Source organism: Thunnus maccoyii, chromosome 13, assembly GCF_910596095.1.
Source record: "Thunnus maccoyii chromosome 13, fThuMac1.1, whole genome shotgun sequence".
Classification (NCBI taxonomy): Eukaryota; Metazoa; Chordata; class Actinopteri; order Scombriformes; family Scombridae; genus Thunnus; species Thunnus maccoyii.
In genome coordinates this window covers 4,107,900-4,129,634 of record NC_056545.1, presented here as the reverse complement: position 1 = coordinate 4,129,634, position 21,735 = coordinate 4,107,900, and the positions used below count along the sequence as shown (strand labels likewise).

Here is a 21,735-nt window from a genome sequence, read left to right as displayed (position 1 = left end):
AGTCAGCAGCATGCGTAAGAATACTACATTCTATACTAAGTTCTATGGTTGAGAAAATGTAGTGGCAAAGGAAAGGGCTGCCTGACGACAAGGTAAAGCAGTGAAAATAGCGTACCCTTAAACTGATAGTGATTTTTTTGAGGGGGGCCTTTTTCTTCCGTGCCATACTCCTGTCTGCTTCTCCAAACTCGGGGGTGCCGACCCAAATCTACTGCAGGTAATACACTGACTATGGATAACTACCTTATAAAACCACACTTCAAAAAATATGAACTATCCCTTTAAGAGGAATAGGACACTGATGAAGGTGGTAATTAGGGGTGTGCCCGAATACAAATACATTATTCGGCAAAGCATAAATAGTGGGTTTTATACGAATATTTGTTTCATACAAATATTTAAAAAATGATTTGTTGGGGGTGTTCCCCAGAGATAAAGCTGTGCTACTGACACATGCGAAGTGTTCCCACGGGACTCTAAATGAAAAATAAATGAAAAATGCAAAGCAAGAATCACTTTTGAAGTTCTTCCCTAGACATTACACGGTGTACTGTCTCTGTGTTATGGATGTATAAATAGGTAGAGGTCTGTCTGCAAAGAGGTGATTAAAAAAGTTTTAACTCAGTAATCAGCGCAGTCGTCTATGATCTGGGAGACTCTAGTTCAAGACCTGATATGTGGACCTCCTTCATAGGGTAGTTTATTCATAAACACTTATTGTGACACTTTAATTTTCTAAAAGTGTCATAAAAACAAAAACAGTATTTTTAAGCCTCTTTCCACTTTAATTCGAATACAAATACAGATACAAATAATTTTGCTGCCTCAACAAATACAGACACAAATACAAATACTGGGATCTCTGCACATCCCTAGTGGTAAGCTATATCAGCTCTTGAAACTTAGGGCAGAAGAGAATAAAACCATTTTACTGAAGTGGTTAATAGAGCATACCATAATGTACACAAGCCCCAAATCATAGAATGAAATTATGAACAATACAGTAATTCCAGGCATAGCAACTGAAATTAGGTCTCTTCCCATTGTTCAGTTTTCAGTCATTATTCATGGTACTCAGGAAATTTCTGGTGCTGAACAGGAGACTCTGCACTATGTATGCTTCAAATTGTTGGATAGTGTGGGGGTTGAGTTTGGTGACCACTTTGACCAGCAGAGTCTAAAGGTTCTGCAAAAGTTGAAGTGCACTCCTCACTGGGGAGTTAGATGATTCTCTAGGTCAGTACCCTGAGCTGAACAGAGGTTCTCTCTCCATGCAGTTGCCCCTCTTTCACAACAAATACCCTTGTAGCTGCAGTGGAGAGGCAGCAGAGGTCCGCAGGAGGCTGCAAGTGTGGGTGCGGGGGTCGTTCAAAAAAGTTGAAGTTCTCATCAGAATTTTGTTGGTGGTGCCAGTTTCTTCATGTGAAGCTGAGAGGAATTTTAGTGAACTGCAGGTTAAAGACTCGGCTATGGGCTTGTATGGCTCAAGACAGACTGAACAATATAATCATCTATAATGTACATAAAGGGAGGCTGGACAAGTTGAACATGAAAACTTTCTGCCAAGAATGCGTTGGATCCAGTGACACCCGAAGACATATGTTTGGTTCTTTTGTTTAGTAGCTGAGTGGTGCCTTTCTCCTCTTATGAGGCAGAGAAAAGTTTTAGTGCACTAGACACTGTGCTTAGGTTTTAGTGTGCTTGACAGGTATAGTAATAAAAGTTTATTACACAATACAGTACTGGCACAACCCTTAAGTTATTTACCTATCAATTATCCAGTATATATAGCAGTAATAAGGGTTTCCTCAATATACACCATTGATCCAGAGCTTACAGCAAGCAGATAAACTCACTATAACACGCTGATTAATATCAGAAATATAATGGACAAAAACAGTTTTCACTCCATGAGTGCACATGAATAAAACATGTTTTTATTTATTGATTAATTAATTTATAGCTCATAGTGAAACTGAGGGCCTTGATCAAACAGTATTTGTGTGATGAAACGACTGTTGGTAGAGATTACGCTTCCCTATGCACACTAGAAGAAAAATAAATGGACTAAAAATGCAAGGAGTCTTGTCTTTACTGTGCCAGCCTGATGTATGGAAAACCACTCATGCTGTGCATACATCATGGCTCTGATTGCAGTTGCTCATGGCATGGCTCAGCTCAGTGCAGGTATCCCACTAATGCATAAAAGCAGCATTAGTGACATTTGTTGTTTCCAGGACCCATAAGGCCCTCAGTTCTGGTGGCTACACTTAAAGGGGACGTATCATGCACATTTCCAGGTCGATAATTTTATTCTAAGGCTCAACTGGTATATCTTTGTGTTATTTATTGTTCAAAAAACTCCTTATTTATCTTATACTGGCCCTTTATGCAGCACTTCAATTCAGCCTGTCTGAAACGGGCTGTTTTAGCTCCTGTTTCTTTCAGATCCCCCTCAGCCCACTCTGTTCCGATTGGCCAGCCAGCCGAGGAGCAGCTCCCGGAGGCTACGTAAACAAACTATTTATAGCTATTTATATGCCATCCCGTGAGATCACGTTGGCAGGGAGCATTTTTACATATGTTCACCTTACAGTATGTCCTCTTTAAGAGTACAGTGAGAGCAAGGGGTAACAGCCACATAATGTAGCATTATTCTTGTTCAAACTCTCACTGTGTTAGCATGAGAGATAGCTGAAGATGGTATCCAGTGTATAACACTAACAACAGAGGAGGCTACAGGCAAGGATAACTCACACTTTTTTTTTAATCACTTAGTAATTTTACATTAGGTCAGAAGTCTGGAACAATGCCATCAAAATGTACCAATAGGGTTGATCAGAGTGTTAAAACTGAATATGGCATGACACCAAAACAATAAGATAAAAGAGGCTAAAAAGCCATGTAGGCCTAAGCTGGGGTTAGCACAATGAAGGACCCCTTTTACACTATATACATTGGTTATAAAAATCTTACTCAGTGTTAGTATTAAACTATATTGATTTGGCAACTCCAGGTTCAGTAAACATGCCGGTGTGGTAAACAAAACATCTAGCAGAAAGCAGAAACACTGTGATGAGGTCAGTTGGGTTTTCTGATTTTGTATCTAGTTTCTGTATAGCAGCTGTTTTGTTTGCTATACTTTTCTAAATATATTCACTTAAACTTTGGTTTCCACTTCTTTCGTTATGAAAGATATAACTACACTTTGCCGAGAAGCCTCCAAAACACTGGTCATAATGCTACCACACTGCTACAGTAACCTCACCTCACCTCAACCCCTTTTCTGTTTTGATTTGTGTCCTGCTTCCTCAAATAATTCAACATAGTGTAACTAGAGTGTAATATAAGAACCATATAATCGGATTGTATCATATATTTTAGTAATGGTATTGCTTACTGTAGTAATTTTTAGTGACAGCACAGGTAACAGATCCCCCATTGCTGTGCAGAGTTAATTACAGCAAAATACTATATCAATGTCAGTATTATCATCAAGTGTATTTTTAGGTGTATTTACAAGGAAGCACTTCAACAGTCCCCTTTGACGGTAATATCCCTGACACTTACACTACATGTAACGATGTCAGAAGAACACTTTTTCATTGTTTATGGGAATGTAAGTTGAATGAATTGAAGGAAGGAATTTCTGGAGAGGGATAAATCATGCTATTGCACAGTTGGTTTCAATGAACCTCCCCTTTTTAACCTTGAGTATTTAGAGACTGTCCTCCCAAGAAAAACAACACAATAGGTCGTGATGTCAGTCTTTTGAGTGTCATTTCCAAATGTAAGACAGTTTTTTAAAAAACGCAACAATGATTAACCCTTAACCTTAACCCTGTGGTTATTATTGTAGCCATGACGATGAAGATCGCCTAACTTTAAAGTAGTAGTAACTTAAACCCACACCACATGTTTCTCTAACCTTAACTAAGTGATCATTAACCCAAACTATGATCTTTCCCTCAACCTAACCAAGCAGTTTTTGTGCCTAAACCTAACCAGACAACCACATTGTTGTCACATCATAAAACATCATAATTTTTTAAAAATAATTTGTAACAGTTTTGGAAAGCACAGATAAATTATGTTTTCCTGCTGATTACTGCCAATAGGGGCAACAGATTAGAAAATGCTCCTGTGTGTCATTCTGGAGTGCATGGAGAAACGACCAAATAGGTCATTTAATTTGGAGGATTTGTTGAGTGTTCATCATGAATTCATACCCTAAGGATCTTAATATAAAAAGGGTCCAATATGTGCTTATCAATATGTGTATTTTACAAGGAAATATATAAGTGAGTGGATAAAGTAGGTGGCGTCTTGTACGGTATTAGAAAGATTTGCATACATACATTGAAATACAAGTCACTTAAGGAAATATGGGACATCTGAGTGCAGTTTCTTAAAAGGGAAGACATATGAGTTACATTGGCGGAAACTGATAACTCCTAAGAGGGGTATAGAAACATATGTAAGTAAACCCCCCACTTTGAGATAAATATGTAGAGAAGCTTTATGTGTTTGTATATGCAGTATGTGTGTGCATCTATATAACAAATACTTAGGGATTTTTGTTTGTTTAATTGCTCTTTTTTTTCCCTTTCTTTCTTTTTGTTCTCATTTTGTGTTTCTATGTTCATCATAACCTTCTGGTATGAACTCTCAGTATTAATTGTTAATGTGCTATGAATTCTTACACTTTGTTACCAGTGGTTTGTATTGTTTTTGCCTGGAGGAGTTGCAGGGGAGGGATGATGTGAGTGGGTTTAAAGCAACAAGTCCTCCAAATTAACCATGCACTCCAGAACGACCCCTAGAAGTGTTTCACTTGTCAAATCACTGTAAGAAAAAAAAAAAAAAAGATGTTATATGATGTGACAATGCTGTGGTTAAGGTCTGGTTGTATTTAGAGGCACAAAAACCACTGTGTTAAGGTCTTTGCACACCAAGTCCATTTTTTTCGTCCAAAATTGTCACACGTTAAAAAATACATACGACGTCACGTTGTGTCAATCACGTTTATTACACACCGACTCCAAAAGTTTCTTCCATCATTAAAGTTTTCGGAGCAGGTTCGATTTTCTGCGTTTTTTTGCATCTGTCGAAAAGCTTTTACAGAGTTGTTTGACCACTCAGAGCCACCGTACACGCAAACAACACAGCCTCGAAACACTGATACTATCACCTCCAGCAGAGAAGTTATACACAGACTGATAACAGGACAACTATTGACCATGATCTTGTCTGTATGTTGCAGCGTTTTGAGGCTGTGCCCTGAATATCTGCGGATCCAGTCGAAAGGCTGATCACCTGTGATCACCAGGTGTGTGTGTGTGCGCACTACCAGCTGCTGTTCAGGATCAATTGGATTGTGGAAATTGGCGGTCTTCTTTTTACTGTGTGGTTCTTTCTTTTTCTTTCAAGAATTTAGCGGACCACAAAATCATCCTCACTGCTTGACGACTCTATTTTGCCTCGTATTGCAAATTTTCGCAACGAACATAGTAATAAAACGCATCGGACTCAGTGTGCAAGGTTTCTGTGCGTAACGATTTTTGTTGGATAAAACGATCACTTGAAAGGTGGTGTGGGTTAAAGTTACTACTTCCTTAAAGTTAGGCAACTTTCATCATCATGGCAACGGTAAACACCACAACAATTGTAGTTATGTTTTTTTTTTTTTTAAACTGTCATGATTTGAACAGTGGCCTCCTGCAGCAGGGTCCACTAAGTCCACTTTTTGCAAGTTAAGATCTAACCAGCCACCCAACCTGCCACCTCCCAATATGTAAATTTGTCACCTTATACAGACGTATAACTACGGCCACTAGATGGCGTCTGTCACTGAAACATAATTATAGGTTAATCTGGTGACTGACATTGCCACCTATTTTGTCGGTTTTCTCGGGAGCACAGGTTTGTTTAAAGGGATGATATGATGTGGTTTTGGCTGTACTGAGTTTGTTTTATTTTTATGATTCCTTTTCTATTCTTCATTTATTTACCGTATGTTTTTTAAGTTTTTTTCTAGTTAACTGAAGCCTTTAGAGTCTTATTTTCTTAAAACAAGTGAAAAAAATCTGCCAGTGTAGTGAGAATACTTCATCCTGTTTCAGATGCAAGGCAACTTTATTCAAGTACTAAAATGAAGATGCCATTTCTCTTCATTTTGAGTTTTGTTCCGACATACAGATACTCCTTTTCAGAAATTCTTGAACAAGTTGGCTTTTATTGTAAACAAGTTGGCATGTTATTATAGCAAGGACATTTTTGTTCACTTGTTTCAAGAAAATAATGTTTTTTGACTCACTTTTAGACAGAATTGACATCATTGAAGTGGGAGAGCTATGAGCTGGAGAGCATTCTGTCTAGCTGGTGTGTTATGCTGGATACCTACAGTATATGTGACTGAATTGTTAAGTGAGAGCTGCACAAAGTCATTTATTGTTTTATGATGCAATTAAGACAAATAATTTCATCATCATAAAATGACTGAGTGTGGCTCTCTGTTGAGAAATTACATATCATTAAATATAATAATCAAAGAATGAATATTTAATACCATCCGATACTGTAAATATCAGGATGATGTTGGATTATCCAAAAAAATATGATTATATACCCTATAACCTGGTTTGATTTCAGCATAGTTAATGATCTTTCTTTAATCTTTTGATGCAAGCATAGCCTGATATGGCCTCAAGAACTTTCTCATTTCAGAAGCTGGCACATTGCTAATTTCACTCTATTTAACAAGATCAACACGTCTAAGATACCATGACTACATACTGTAAATAATGTTATTATAGATTTCAGTAAATTCTATTTTAAAGATTGTTTGCAACAGCATTGTGTCCATAGTCTCTTACATATCATTGATGAGAATGATGTGCTGAACTCATGCCATGACCTCAACTGTCAAATTATTTTCCACATGCAGCTACATTTAAGTGAAATCATTAGTAGTAGTGCTAGTAAGTAGCAAGATAAAAGTCTGAAGTTTAAAAGATTATACCTTTAAACAGGTACTGTCATTATGTCTTGTCCGTATTATGATTGACTTAATTAACTAGAAAAAAACATAGTTGAAACACATCTTTAGTCAAAGTTCAACCATCTAGATTTTATTACAATCTCAGTACACCAGATCACATCACAACCAAGTACCGAGGGTCAGAAAGTCGCCAATCTGCTTGTAGAGCAGTAGAACACGGAGACAGATACACTGAAACACTGGAGAAGATGCAATAAGAAAGTGTCAGTATCTTAAGCTGTACTATCATCATGGTTAATGCTTTTGAGTTATACTACTTATTTTATATACAGGCTTTATTTGCAGTGGTAGTTTGTTTTGACAGCTATGCTGTAGGGTTTAGACCAGTTACTGTAGCTTTAGACTAATATATACTAGAAACATTCAGTCATTTGAAGTAATTGAGAAGATTAACTATGATTTTAATCTTATTATTATTATTTGACATTTTCTTTTTTAAGGGATTAGGCTGTCGATATTCTATATTTTTCTTATTGTCAACAAATCCCATGAATAATCTCCCAAAAAAGCAAAGTTTACCACTGTTTGAGCTGGTAAACACAACAGTGCTCAGCTGTTCTATGATATATTTATTATGCCTTTAAAAAAACACACACAAAAAAAAATTAAACTACATACTTGTGTCCTGTTTTTGAAGATCTACATTTTTACTGAATTAATGGGCTTTGGGCACCTTGGATTGCCACAAACATGCTAAAGAAGTTGGAAAGTGCTGGCAGAATAAAACATTGTTGGCTTTGGTCTTTTCAAGGCATTTGACAATATTAGTAATAAGGAAAATTAATGCCAGCCTTCATCAAAATGTATCAAAAAAGAAATAAAAATGTCAAAGGGCCTGTGACATATTTAAAGTTAATTCTGAGCTGATGGAGCTGCCCTACATGAAAAAGATCTTTTTACTGAGCTCTGTGCATACCCTAGGTAAAGCCAAGAGCATGAAGTCCAAACTCTCTGCTCCCTGTAAACTGTAATTTTAATCATAATTTTTTTTTATAGCCTGCAGTTTATCTTCACTGCTCTCTTCCTCCTGTCATAATATAAAAAAAGGAGGTGGTAGAACCTCAGGATTTGAATCACACATTTTCACTTTGCTAAGTCAGAAACTAACAAATTGTAAAATTCTGACCTTGACCAGTTTTATCAGTCACACTGAAAATTTTAAATGAACTTTGTATTGTAATTATTATTTATTTATCTATTTCACTATTTTAGAGCTTGGATAAGATTCAAAATGCATCTACCGTAGTTATTGAATGAATATTGGATACTGAATGAATCTATGAGTCGACAGGAGTCAAACCGAGACAAAAAAACAATGTCTATTTAATGAACAAGCTGCATCCTCAGCTCACAGTGTAGCTCTAAGCAGCTCGTGTATTGACAAAATGTAGATTGCAATGCATTGGACTGGGGACTATTGACATTGCAATAGCAAAGACACATCCAGTGGTTGTGAAATTTTCTTGGTGCAGCGAGAGATGACCTTGCTGAATATATATTCTGAGGAAACGCTGATAGTGCTTCAGTAGCTTGGGAAATTGAACCCGTGTTATGAAAGAAAAGCATGCAGGATGACAAGCAAACAGTGTATGCGTGGGATTGATTTAGTCATTAATCTGTGCTGTACCCCTCGCCCCCCCCCATGTCTTATGCGTGTGTGAGTGCACACACATATAACACATATGTTTGTGTGTGTTTAAAGAGCCTCTCTGTGCACACATGGATAAGACTCCTTGTGTTTGACTGCTGCGTCCCTCAGCCCACCTCCATCCTCTCATGTCTTCCATTCTATTGATTGGAAAATTGAACAAACACATGACTAACCCACACAGAAAGACAGAGGAAGTTTTATCTGTAGTGGCAGTTCAACTAAGGGAGCACTGTGACCTTTGACAACCAGAGATATTTTGCTCACTGTCTGGTCTTTTCAATTTTTTAATTTTTTTTTTTTTGTTGATAAATCCATTAATATTTTAACCAGTAAATCAATAACATATTCACAGAGCCTGCGGTGACATCTTCCAATTGCTTGTTTTTTCTGACAGTACTAAAATTCAAATATATTTGTCCAAATCCAATCCATTCTTGCCTGTAGGAAATTTTGGAGCCCTCTTCACCTCAAATTATCAAAAAACCAAATGAGGGAATCTTTTTTTAAAGAATGGTGTTCATCTCTCCAGTAGTGCTCCACAGACTTAGAGAATATGCTAAGAAGCATGTTCTGGAGGCTCCTGATGGAACAGCATCTCACTAAGACACTTTGTATTTATGTTTACATTTACCGCATGCGTGTTGTTTATTAATAATAGTGCATATAGTATTATTTTACTTCATTTCATACAGTAAAGGGAGGTCCAGGGCTCATCAGATGCATTCATGACTGGCTGAAGTAAGTACAGACCTCAGAAATATTGCTCTTTTGATTTTGTTTACATCTCTTTTTGGTTTAGTTATATAACTTCTCTATCTCAAAGGTCTTTTATTGCCTAATAATTAACTATAAATGTATAATTTTGGTTAAAGTCATGTTCTCTGTGACAACTCTGCTGACTAACAGCTGTGAACAATACCGTCTGTGTGACTTGACTAAAAAGGGCATCAGTAATGAATCCGACTTTTTGAAAATTCCTAATATACAGCTTTACTATTTATTAAAAACCTTTAAAGGGTGATGCTGCCAATATTGAGACGTGGCTTTTTCTACCTCTCTGAAGTACTGAGCAGTGCAATCATTGGCAAATAGTTCAAAAGGGTGAAAGAGCCAGATTTGGCAGCTTACACACTTATTTGGCACATACACTTTTTCAGTCCAATGTAATGGAAACGTAGATCTAAGATGAACCTGAACACTCAAAGACAGCTTATTAGAGTGTCCCAATTCAAATGAATCAACTATTTCTTTATTTTTTGGCAGTTTTAGAAAAGAAGATGAAAAACATTGCAGTGCTGATGAAAGAAAATGTGCACCATTTGGTTTTTTTACATTCGTATAAGACAATGTTTGATATCATCTCTCGTTTGGCAGTGCATGTCGATGTGTGTTTCGGTTGCTGCTTTGCTGGCAATCAGCTGTAGAGACCACCACTGCTCGGTGGCAGCGGTATACGTTTAGGACTAAGAACGGGACTGTGAAGGACTGGGCTCCATCCAATCAGCCCCAAGGGAGGATCTCTGCTCAATTCTAACTCATGTACATATAACTGTACATGTAAATAACTGTTGCTGGCACTGCTGATTGGATTAAAAGGCTTTGTAGGGGAGAGACATGGGAGACATGGGATGGATGAAGGCAGCATGACTTCATTTACAGCATGGAAGCATTCTGAGCAGGACTTTTACTGTAAATGTTTCTAAAGTAAGTGCAGCCATATCATTTATCTATCTAAAAATGCAGATAGAACTGAGCCTTTATTTGAAATAAGCCTATATTAATTCCTAATTTTCATTGATTTTACATCCTGTTCTAATACAAAGTCACCCTATTTTCTGATTTGTTCTGTTTGTTTGTTTGCAGTTTATGGAAAATCATTCAAATACAACTTCATGTTTACCTGTTGTTTTGATAGATTTAGTATAACATGCATTTCTAACACAAATTCTATCCGTACAGCAACAGAGGCATGTCGTACTTCTCAGAAATAATGTTCTCACTCACAATTATTTCACTTTAAAAGCCCTCAAGTGGTTCAGAGAGCATAATCCTCCCATTTTCCTGGCAGACTTGAAATTGTAACATCTGCAGGAAGTATTGATTTTCAGTGACAGCGATCAAAATAATGACAAAGTAGAAACCACTGTAATTAATTAGTGAGCAAAAACAGTATTTCTGTTAAAAAGGGAAACTGAGAGGAGGAGATTGGTTTTCAAAACCACCATTTTTTTTATAAATGAGAACTTGTTGGTACATGTTTGACAGTGCAAAACATAAAGTGGTTTCAATGGGCATAAGTGCTGAGAAGAACATATTGAGGATGTGTTTTATGGCTACAAAAGAAAGAGAAATCAAATTGGTTCACTCTCTTGGACAGAATTTCAACAACATCTCTTAGAATTGGATGTCCAAATAGAATTGCTACCAGGATCTTTCACTGCTTTTTGTCCCTTTTTCAAGTTTGCTAGAATGACACTGCACTGCATTGACACTGTGTGCAACACAATGAATAACCTGTTCCAAGTCCAAACATACTGAGCAGAATACCCCGAGAAACTTGACTGTCATTGGTTGTCAGTAGCCATATCGCTCCTTATTTCTCTACCAAAAACGACTGTAATCAATCTCTCAGCAATTTTGCACACACCAGGATGAACTAATGTTTCAAACATTCAAATCTCGATTTGAAAGACAACATTAATATCTCAGGGATGAAACCTGCATTAGTACTTCATAGTTCATTAAACTAAAAAAAAAAACTGAAAACCAATACCAAAGCAGTGAAAATACCTAATACTTATTTCAACAAAGAGCTATATGAAGAGCAACAAACACAATTGTTATTACTTACAAAGGGTTTCATTCAAAGTTTGATCATTTTGAGAAAATGCTGTTTTGTTTCAGAATTAAACTCTTCAGAACATTGAGCTCTGTCTCAGGACTCTCTGGCTAACTGCAGAGTAAAGCAGGATGCAACAGCTGGTGCTATTTAGAACATTGATGAAATGAAGATGTATCAGTCAGCGGCAACAACTGCAGCACGATGTTTAGCAGAAATGGACTGTGGAGAATGCAAGAGTGAGACAGGCGGAAATCGAACTGTGCCAGAGAAAGAGCGAAACTGAGATGGAGAAAGATTCTGGCTTGGTCACTATGCAGTTTCACAAAGACTAAAGATGCTGAGAGGAAGCGTATGTATGTGAAAAGCTGGAATATGATGAGAGGAGGTGGTAAGGAGAAGGAAAGGAGAAATGGGGAAGGCTTACCTGGATTCTGTGCAGCTCCTGTGTTGGAGGAGGACATGCAGGGAAGAGTAGAAGGGGGGAGAAAAAACAGAAAGGGAAGTTAGCATTCAGAGCCCCGTATACACTTGATTGTCCCCTTTTGCCAATGCGTAGAGGTGCATGCTGGTAAAGTACAGGAGAAGCTAGGTAAGAATACAAAGAAAAGATATTCATGCTGATTCCCCTCCTGCAGAAGAAAATGTTGAATCACTCATCAGATCACAGCTGGTACAAGAGAAACAAACAGCTGTTAAAGTTACAGTTAAGTGTAAGGTTTTAATTCCAAAGGCAAATTCATTTGGTTAAAAATAAACTTTCAGTATCAGTTTTCAAGGTGAATACCAAAATGTTGTGGATTGCAAGAACTAAAGAAATTATATCTATTGTTTGTATCTGCATGTTTAATGCTAAATATCGAAAAAATATATATCATCTACAATTTTATTTGTGAGAAACAGCATTCATACAGGAACACACCAAAAGCTCTTTCACACAAAACAGTGTTGACACTACCTTTCATATATATTTTGGTGGATCAAGAAAGAAAACCAAGTAATAGTCAAGCACATAGACCCCTCATACAACAACATTTTTACCTTCCTCTGGAGAGTACTTTTGTTAGAATACCAAAAACAATCACACAGAGATACCAAAACCTTCAAATGTTAAGCACACAATAACAGTGATGATAATGCTAATTTCACCTTTCATACTTTTGAAAATGATTCTTTGGATTGCCCATATGGTCCACATTAATAATAGTTTGCTTACATAATCTGTATATAGTTCAGTGAATGTATGTGTAATTTTGTTTTAGGTTGTTAAATTTATGGGATTTAATGTTGGGATGGGGACTTGTAGGGTTTTCTGTGCATTTCCCCCCCATGCTTGTATTGGACAATTTAAATGAAATACAAAAAAATTAATCTAATTGATATGGGGGTGCAGACTTTTGTGTGTAAAAAACAGCAATAGTGTGGACATGTACCCTTGTGTCTTCTAAAAAATGAGAGTAAAACACTAACTTTTAAATAAATAAGTGAGACCAGGCTATAACGGCCTCAACTAGGACAATTTTATAAAATCCAACACCGCAAGGAAACAAGCAGCGTTGGCCCCTCAATATACAGCCTGGCATCCATTTAGGCCGCCAGCGTTGAAGCACATTTTTCAGCCAAGTAAGCATCAGGATTCCAGCTACGAGGCAGCTTTTGATTAGGAAACCTATTTCCTCTTAAACTTTTGCCAAATTTCAATCATGGTGATATTCTAATTACCATTATCCAGAGCAAGACAGAGAGGCAGAGATTGAGTGGATGTGTGTAAGGCAGGAAGAAGACGACTGAGAGGGAGGCAGTCTTTGCATGTAAGCAGGGAAAATCAGAGGAAAATGCAGCGTGAAGATCAAAATTAAACAAAGAGCAGAATCTCAGCTCTTTTACATCCTGTTACACAGCCCCGTTTGTGATAAAGATGTCTATGAATTCTTACTCATTTGCTTTTTCTAAATATATATATATATAACATGACTCTGAGGTTAAATGCTTACTATTCTTCACATAAACTATGTTGTACAATGTGTCATAAATAAGACACAATCATTTCCAAAGCTGCGGCACTGATTTTCAAATTACGTCTTACAAATTTAAGTGTTTAATCAGTCAAGTGTGACAAATTCAAATGAATGATAATCTCAGACAGAAACTGTCAGTTCCAATAAAAGACGATGGCTGTTTGATTAAAGTTTGACAGCCTTCAATCTCACCTGAAAAGCTATTAAACTGTAGCACTCACCTAAAGAGTAAACCGCTAAAGCATGAAGTCTCCCAGTATAGCATCAGTTGTCTCCTGCTTAAGCATTCAGCTGTAGTACAGAGGAAGCTGAGTAACAAAGTGCCTCAGAGAGCCACATAGTCAACCCAGACCACCCTCGAGTTCAGGTTCATGCAGTGTGATGGGGTGAGAGGGAGGGGGTTTGCTTTGGGGAGATTACACAGCAATAGTTGAGACATGGAGTAGCTCTCCCCATGTTAAGTAAATGGAGAGCGAGTGAAGTATAACTGCATGGCCGTTTTGGCCCTTATGGGCCTTGTGGGAGCTTTCGCTATCCCCACCCCGACCCACAACCTCCAGAGGTGAGGTTAAATGACAAGGACTGTAGAGATGCATTAAACATGAGTCATTTGGACAGAGAGCTAGACGCTGGACCACTCCAGAGATGATAGGGACATTAACCAGGGTTTCACCAGGGCCTGAGCTGCATTTAATGAAGGCCTCCACTACCTCCCAACGTCTCTCTCTACATTTGACTCACAGCCAGGGAGCTAAGTAGTTCAAGATAAACACAACCACTACCCTTTCTGCCTCAAGTTGTCTGATTTTCTGCCTCTTCCTCCTTACTCCCTCCCTAGCCCGACAACTGGCAGTGGTCAAGACTGACGTGTAAAGTCCTTGTTGAGCACAGAAGCAGCAACAATTAAGGTTACTGTTAAAAACAGTCAGCAACAATGAAACAAATGACTACCAATAATTACTACCAGCTAGTTTAAGGCTAATTCTGTTTTGTTTTTTGTTTTTTTTACAATATGGATCTTGTTTTTTGTATCTTTGGCCATCATTTCTATTCGTAATAACATTTATTCATAGCATTCATCATAGCAAATCACAAGCTAAATGCTGAGATCTGTAAACATGGTGACGTTGCTTAAAAGAAGTCAGATGAGACAACAAACATCAGCAGTAAGACTTGGCGCAAACCCCAGCGATAGCTAAATTATTTAGAAGAACAATCAAAACCAAAAGGTAAAATTAATACCAAAACTGTCTGTTGTAAAGATCTGTCACAGTTCACAGACCAATTTACTGATTCATCTTTGACCAACCACACTCACTATACTTTTGCACAGTGTTCATGAGCAGTATAAGGGATTATTGGTGGTCCTTTTGGTTTTACTTTCAAATACCTCCAAAGACTAAACTGTTGGCTTGACTACAAATTCTGGATTACCAAAATCATAAGGAATCATCCTCTGGGAAAATTAAGTATTCACACCAAATTACATGAAAATCTGAACAATAGTTGTTTGGATGTCTGTCCAAGGTCTTTGACAGACAGATGAATGGACAGATAATCCAACCAACCAACCAAAGAAATGTAATAGAAGATATTTTTATTGCATAACACACACTACAACATTAATAATTTAAAACAATGTTCCGTTTGGTCCCACCACTGAAACAAACATATTTATCTAATGAAGAAAAAAAACATATATTCAGAAAATAACATGAGCCAACCTCACATAGTAACAAGAAAACTGACAAGTCACAGGTGTTATGAAAGTGGTCTAAGAAAAAAAAAAAACAACAACAGACATAACAGTCTTGCTTTCATCTGTATTCATCAGGTAAGGGAAGCCTGGGCACTCTGTACTTCACTAGAAACACAATGACAACAATGGCTTCCTTCGACACGGCACGACCGCACGCTTCCAAGCACGTCATCTTCAAACGTAGCTCTTGGTTAATGGCCTGGAACACACATTCAATGTCTATCAAAGAGGGACGTTGCTGGGATGGATGCACATGCTGACAACCTCTCTCTGTCGCTCCTCCATTACACAAACACTTTGTACACTTCACACTCCTACCAGCATACACACACACACGCACACACACACATGTACACAGAGAAATCCTCCCTCCAGTCAGTTTAAGTATAGCAAGCAATAATGTGTTGATTAAATCTGTGATCAGCTGCCTAAGGGGCATGAAATTGGACATGATGAGTGTGGCACATTAAAAACTAATTATCAATAGCACCAATCCTATTGTCTTTCTTTTAAACCAGTCACAGCAGTAAATCAAGTGTGGAGAATGGAACACTATGTGCTCTATCACAATGAGCTCTGGGGTTACAACCATACCTGGATCCTGGCGGCTTCAAAGCTTTTCGATAAAATATGAATGTATCATTGAGTGCCTGTAGCACTTCCTTATTTTATTGCAAATTCATGGAGAGCTGACAGAATATGCTGCCAGCAAAGACTCAAGCTGCTTTACCTGGTATACTTTTACATATGGATTCATAATTGGGTTTATCCTAGAATTAACTGTGGCTCTCTAGCTCCTACCACTATTTGGAGACAAGAAAGTTAGGGCTGTCAGTCACATTTTGCTCATATTTTCAAAGTCAAATTGATAAAATGTTAGAAACTTAGACAGAAGTCAAATGTCAGAAAAATAGATTCCTTTCTCACTCTTCATGCAGACATGAAGTATTCCAGTATTCATTCAAAAACGGTGTTAAGGTGTCTACAAATAAAAACATGTTTTTTTCTAGTTTACCTTTAAAATTGTGTAAAAATCCCAACCGTCTCGCCGCGCAGAAGAAAGCGTGCATCTACTCATGGTTGGCAGGTGTAGTTCGGTACAAAGAAAATTGTTGCTACAATGAAATTGCTCATAACAAGGTATGTGGATTATCTTGAGTAACCAGGTCATGCTGTTGAGTTTTTCAAATGTACTTGTTTGGCACTTTGAGCACCACAAGCTGAGTGCCATCCAGTTCCATTATATCCGATAGGCAAACATCTCTACGGCTGATATTTCCAAAACTCAGCAACTCACACCAAAATGATCTAGATGGATAAATAGCACTACAAGAGGAAAACTGTGTACTTTTAATTTTGGGGTGAACTGTCCCTTTAACAATCAATTATCACATCAGTGCATTGACCTACAGTGAGACCATCTTTTCAGGTCTAGCCTCTTCTTAAGGATGCTTCCAAGATGGCACCTGCTGTGGTTGCTAAGAGACTTGTGATACAACTGCAAAGCCACTATATTTCATCACCAACAATGTGCTGTAGGACGGACTTGTCTCTTCTCACCAAAAGGATTTCTACTCAGTTATGCACTGAACTGTAAAGCAGCTGTCATTTGATGTAACCTAAGAGGTATAAACATAGCCTCTTTTCCTTCCCTCCATCCTCCTGTTATTTTTTTTTCCCTCTTCTTGGATGTTGCTCACCCATCCACTCTCCCTTTACCTCCGGGCTGTCTCTGGGACTCGCTGATTAGAGCGCTGGGTGCTGTCTTGCTGATAAGGCTGAGAAACCTGCTTCCCTCCCTCCCCTTCCACCACCAATGGCGGTATCCTCAGGGTACAGGGAAAAAAAGGAGCCCAGGGTAATGTCCCCGACACTCCCAACCCACACCCCCTCTCGCCATTCACTGTCATGGGTGGCTGATGAATACGCTGCCTTGTGCATCTTATGACTTTGAAAAGATAGGCCTGCATTTTCCATGGTGGATAAGACCAGCAGGAGAAATGAGTGAAGTAATACAGCCCAGCTTATGACAGTCTAACATTATGCATCAAAGGCCCTTTTTATGAGCTAAATTTTGCATTCTGGACTGTGTTTACAGAGTCATCTGCTAGATTGTGTACACTTAGCACTCAAAGTGTAGGACAAATGCTGGTGCTCAAATGTGCATAAGTTTCATTTCATAAGAGCCCATATTGCCCAAATTTCCATCCAGCTGCCATAAAAAGGGGATAAAAATATAGCACAAGTTATTCACACTGAGCGTAATTTGATATAATTAGTTGAAAAACTGTTTTCTCAGTTTTCCACTTTGCACGCCAGCTATGTTAACTCTTGCTTTACTTTGTCAGCTCCCTAGAATTGAATTTCAAAGACAAGGCAGGTTATATTCTTTATTTTCTTATTTTCTCATTTTCAACAAGCAAATGGTTTCTACTGGGCAGTGTAGGAAAGTCAGAAAGTACTGTGAGCGGGACTAACACGCCTCTGGTTTTAGTGTCTTCATGGAATTTGTTGACAGTAACAAAAATACAGAAGGGCACCAGCCTTATGCTTGAACACTATCAAAAAAAATACTAAATCTTAAGTGGACATAAGACTCACAAAAAATTTGAAATGTGTATTAGCTACTCTAATTTGCTATTTGGATGTACTAGTGCATGCAATACTATAAAAATGAAGGTTTTTCTGTTGTGATTTATTTGAGAGTAGAGTATTATATAACAATGGACAGACCAAAATAATAGAAATCCTGGTAGGACTTTACATTCCAGCTCGGTAATAACAAGGTAATGATAGGTTGATATTCTGATAATAATTATGTAATAATAAAGTAATATCATGGTATTTACCAATGGGTATATCTAGGTAATATTAGAGAGTTTTTGTAACAAGGTAATAATAACAGGGAAACACATCTACACATAAAATGAGGCAGAACTATTTAATAATCGCATTGTAACATTTTGGTAACCTGCTAACGATAATAAGGTTATATCAGTGTAATATTTTGATTAAAAATGGTAATATGGTGACACTGATGGGGTAATATGGGTTAATCTTTTCATAATATTAAGGGATCATAATTAAGTCCATTAAATCCATCCAACAGTCCAGACATGAATATATCTTTTATTAAAAAATGTTTTTACTGACAGTGTGAGAGAGATGTAGATTCAGTTCTATGGTCACTTGTGGCAATATTTCATGGTTTTGTATTGGATTGCATAATATTTTGAGGTGTGGCTTGTTTTTTGACTGAATGAGATGGACGGAATATTAGAAAATCCTTTGTCTATATGAAACCAACAAGGTCCTAAGTCTAAAAGCATACCAAAAATTAAGTGAACAAACAACTACAGTTGTAAAAATCTACTAAACTTGCACCACAATCTGTTTCTCCATTTTCAGGTCGATCAGTGTATCTTTGCCTACGTCATAACTACATGTGAGAAATTACACAACTCCACGGCACTCCCTCTTCTAATGAGACATGTTAAAAATATAATTATGAATAAAATCTAATTTATAACAGTCCAAACTAAAGAAGAACTCATTTTCCAGAGAAAACTACTCAAATATTACCATGCTCAAGCTACATCTGCTCAATGATGGATTGATAGGCAGAGGAAAACCTAATCCTTGAGGTGTTCTAAAGAAAACGACTTGGCCTGGCTTATCTCTGGGGTCAGAGAAGGTCCACAGCCATTAATTTTAAATGAGTGGAATGGATTTGTGGTAATGGAAACCCAATGGCTCCAGACAGCATTGGGACCTGGTGGTGTGAAGACACCAAACTGCAGTGTGATAACCTGACCACTCAACTGTACGAAGTGGAAGAAGTCAAGAAACTGATTTGGGTTTTCTGCACCCCCACACACTATGAAAGTCTTAAGTGTAATGTATTAGAAATCTATCTGAAGGTATTCAAGTGTAACAGAGCTGAAGACAAAAGAGAGGTAAACCCTCTCTTTTGCTCTAAATAGTATCCATCTAATCTAAGACTCTTTAGTTTTAGCTCATCATTCAACACAAGACAACTGGTCATGCCTGTAAAAAAAGTTACCTTGTAGGTAGGAAACAGCAATGACAAAAATGGACTTCATGAATGTTAAACTGGTGAAGTCAGGATTTTTAGTATGGAGATACTGTGATCTCTGATACCTGTGGGTTCGGAAAAAAAATATTTCTAGTACTAAACTGCTTCTACTTATGTGTTTCGACAGGGTGTGACAAACTAGCGCCAAACATAATATTGCTTTTCATGCAACAGAAGAGTGTGGAGTTTATAAATGCTACTGTCAGTTTCCACTCTGTGAAAAAAAAAAATGTTATGCTGGCTCTATTATCTTGTAGACTCACAATATAAGAAAACAATGGCTGTTTTCACTTTACATGTAGCTTATTCACACCCTGCAAACTGTGAATGTGAAAAACACACTGAACAATATGTTCACGGCATCACATATTTCCCTTCCCCCACCATGCGTTTGAGGAATTGTTTAGATTTCTAGCTAACAAGATGTAGTTTAACAATCCATTTTTACATAAAACTAAAATAATTTTTTTAGTTTTATCACTCTGTATTACAATATTTTTTCCATAAAATCAGTGTGTAGACCTGAAATTGGACTGAAACTATCCCTATATGGCAATATGGCCGTATCAGCTCTCTTAATACATCTTTTGTATAACTTCCCAATTCAAGTGTTCAAAATGGCTGCTGTGTTAAAAAGATCAATTGCTTACTAAGAGATGGCTGTCAGTGTTGACACCATAAAGGAGGAGGGGGGGGGGTCCATTTTGTGTTGTTGTTATTCACATACGAGACTGACCGAGATCTGCACTGATACAAAAACTGACCCTTTGCAGTCCTCTGGTAATGAGTGTATAATGTATGTTTTTTGTAGGTAGGGGGTGGTAATGCAGCAGTTTTCCAGATTAAAAGGCCCCACTTTGAGCAATGCAGCTCGGAGGCTATTACACACAGAGCTCATTCCCTCCTACCTTGCTTTTTACTTAATTGAATCAGCCAGTCCCCATATCAGATATTCCTTAACGGAATACTGAAACCTATCCACCCTTTTCCTAATACCATTAGGGGAAGCGGGAGAGCAAGATGGATGCTTTAATCCTGCTGGTTCAGAGCACACAAAAGGAGAGCGTGCCCTGCAGTTATACATTAGCAACAACATTCACTGCTGAGCCACAATATTCTTCCGTGTAGAAGACTTGCCCTGTCACTGCCTGACCGAAAGCTACAATAACAAGAGCCCATTTCCCGAAGACAATCTATAATGTAAATAACAGAAACAGTAGCTCATTGCACTGCTCATTATAGGGGGGGAAATAAATAAATTACTGCAACATGTTACAGTCGGCAGCATCTGATTTCCACGATGTCTACTACTGTATTTTATGAGTCCACATGGGTCCAGTACATTTATGCCATCTGTTCATGAACCCCACATATGCAAGAATGCATGTCCAATTTGACACAATGGTGACACAGATGAATGGGGTTCAGGCAAGCCTCCTGCTGCTGAGGTATTCTTATTTTCCTACCTATTTTCTGCTGTGTCAAACTGCAGCTAAGGTGAGGTCCATTATTTGTGGCCAGCTCAGGCACAAACTAATCCTCTTATTTAGGAGGTCAGCGCCAATCATTATACAGAGGGGTGCCATTACAGTGTACACTCCAGTGAGCTGATTTTCCCCTTACATAAATATATGACTCAGGGGACTGCTCTTACTCCCCTCTCTAATTTATCTCTCCCTTTTTTTTCTCTAACTGTCAACTTTCCCCTCTCTTATCTCCAACCTTCTCAAACCCTTTTTCGCTTTCTACCTTTTCATTTTTCACTCTCCCACACTTTCTGTTCACATCCCTCTTTTCCCACCCTCATTTTTTTTTTCAGGATGACCAGAGTTGCGTGTAATTGAATCTGGAGAGAATGCATGAGCAGGAACAATTAGCTCAGTCACTCAGAATGTGGATATAGCGGTACAGTAGGATAAACAGAATAATAAAAAAAGGAAGGAGAGCAAGGAGATAAGCCTGAACTGTATGGGAACTGGAACAAAGGGAAACACACAGCTCACAAAGTACACACAATTCTGTTCTCACCAGCGCCTGACAAGAATGAGATGCTCTCACTTTAGATTGCATGCAATGTCTTTTCTGTCATACTGCCCTGCATACCAGAAACATTAGTACTGACCTTATTTAACTCTCCACATTAATGATCCTATGTACTTTTATTGGCATGTCATGTGGATGATTCCAGGAGAGTTAATCACATTTAAGAAGGTTTCTAACAGTCTACAGCCATTCTACCATGGCTCTAAGATGCTCATTGTAAAGAAAACAATGGATGGTGTCAAAGTAAAAGTGGAGGGGGCTGGAGAATC

The 21,735-nt window shown here is 37.9% G+C and overlaps 1 protein-coding gene across 3 annotated transcripts in view; it reads right to left on the bottom strand.

The window, feature by feature from the left end:
* Nucleotides 1-21,735, bottom strand: part of cadm1a (cell adhesion molecule 1a) — a 411,670-nt gene that overhangs the window by 121,115 nt on the left and 268,820 nt on the right. For 2 of the 3 annotated variants that reach the window (XM_042430719.1, XM_042430721.1), the window contains exon 2: nt 11,978-11,995. The exons of the other annotated variant lie outside the window; for it this stretch is intronic. In XM_042430719.1, coding sequence (XP_042286653.1) covers nt 11,978-11,995 — 18 coding nt within the window. The remainder of the gene's footprint in view (nt 1-11,977; nt 11,996-21,735) is intronic. 3 annotated transcript variants of the gene reach the window in all.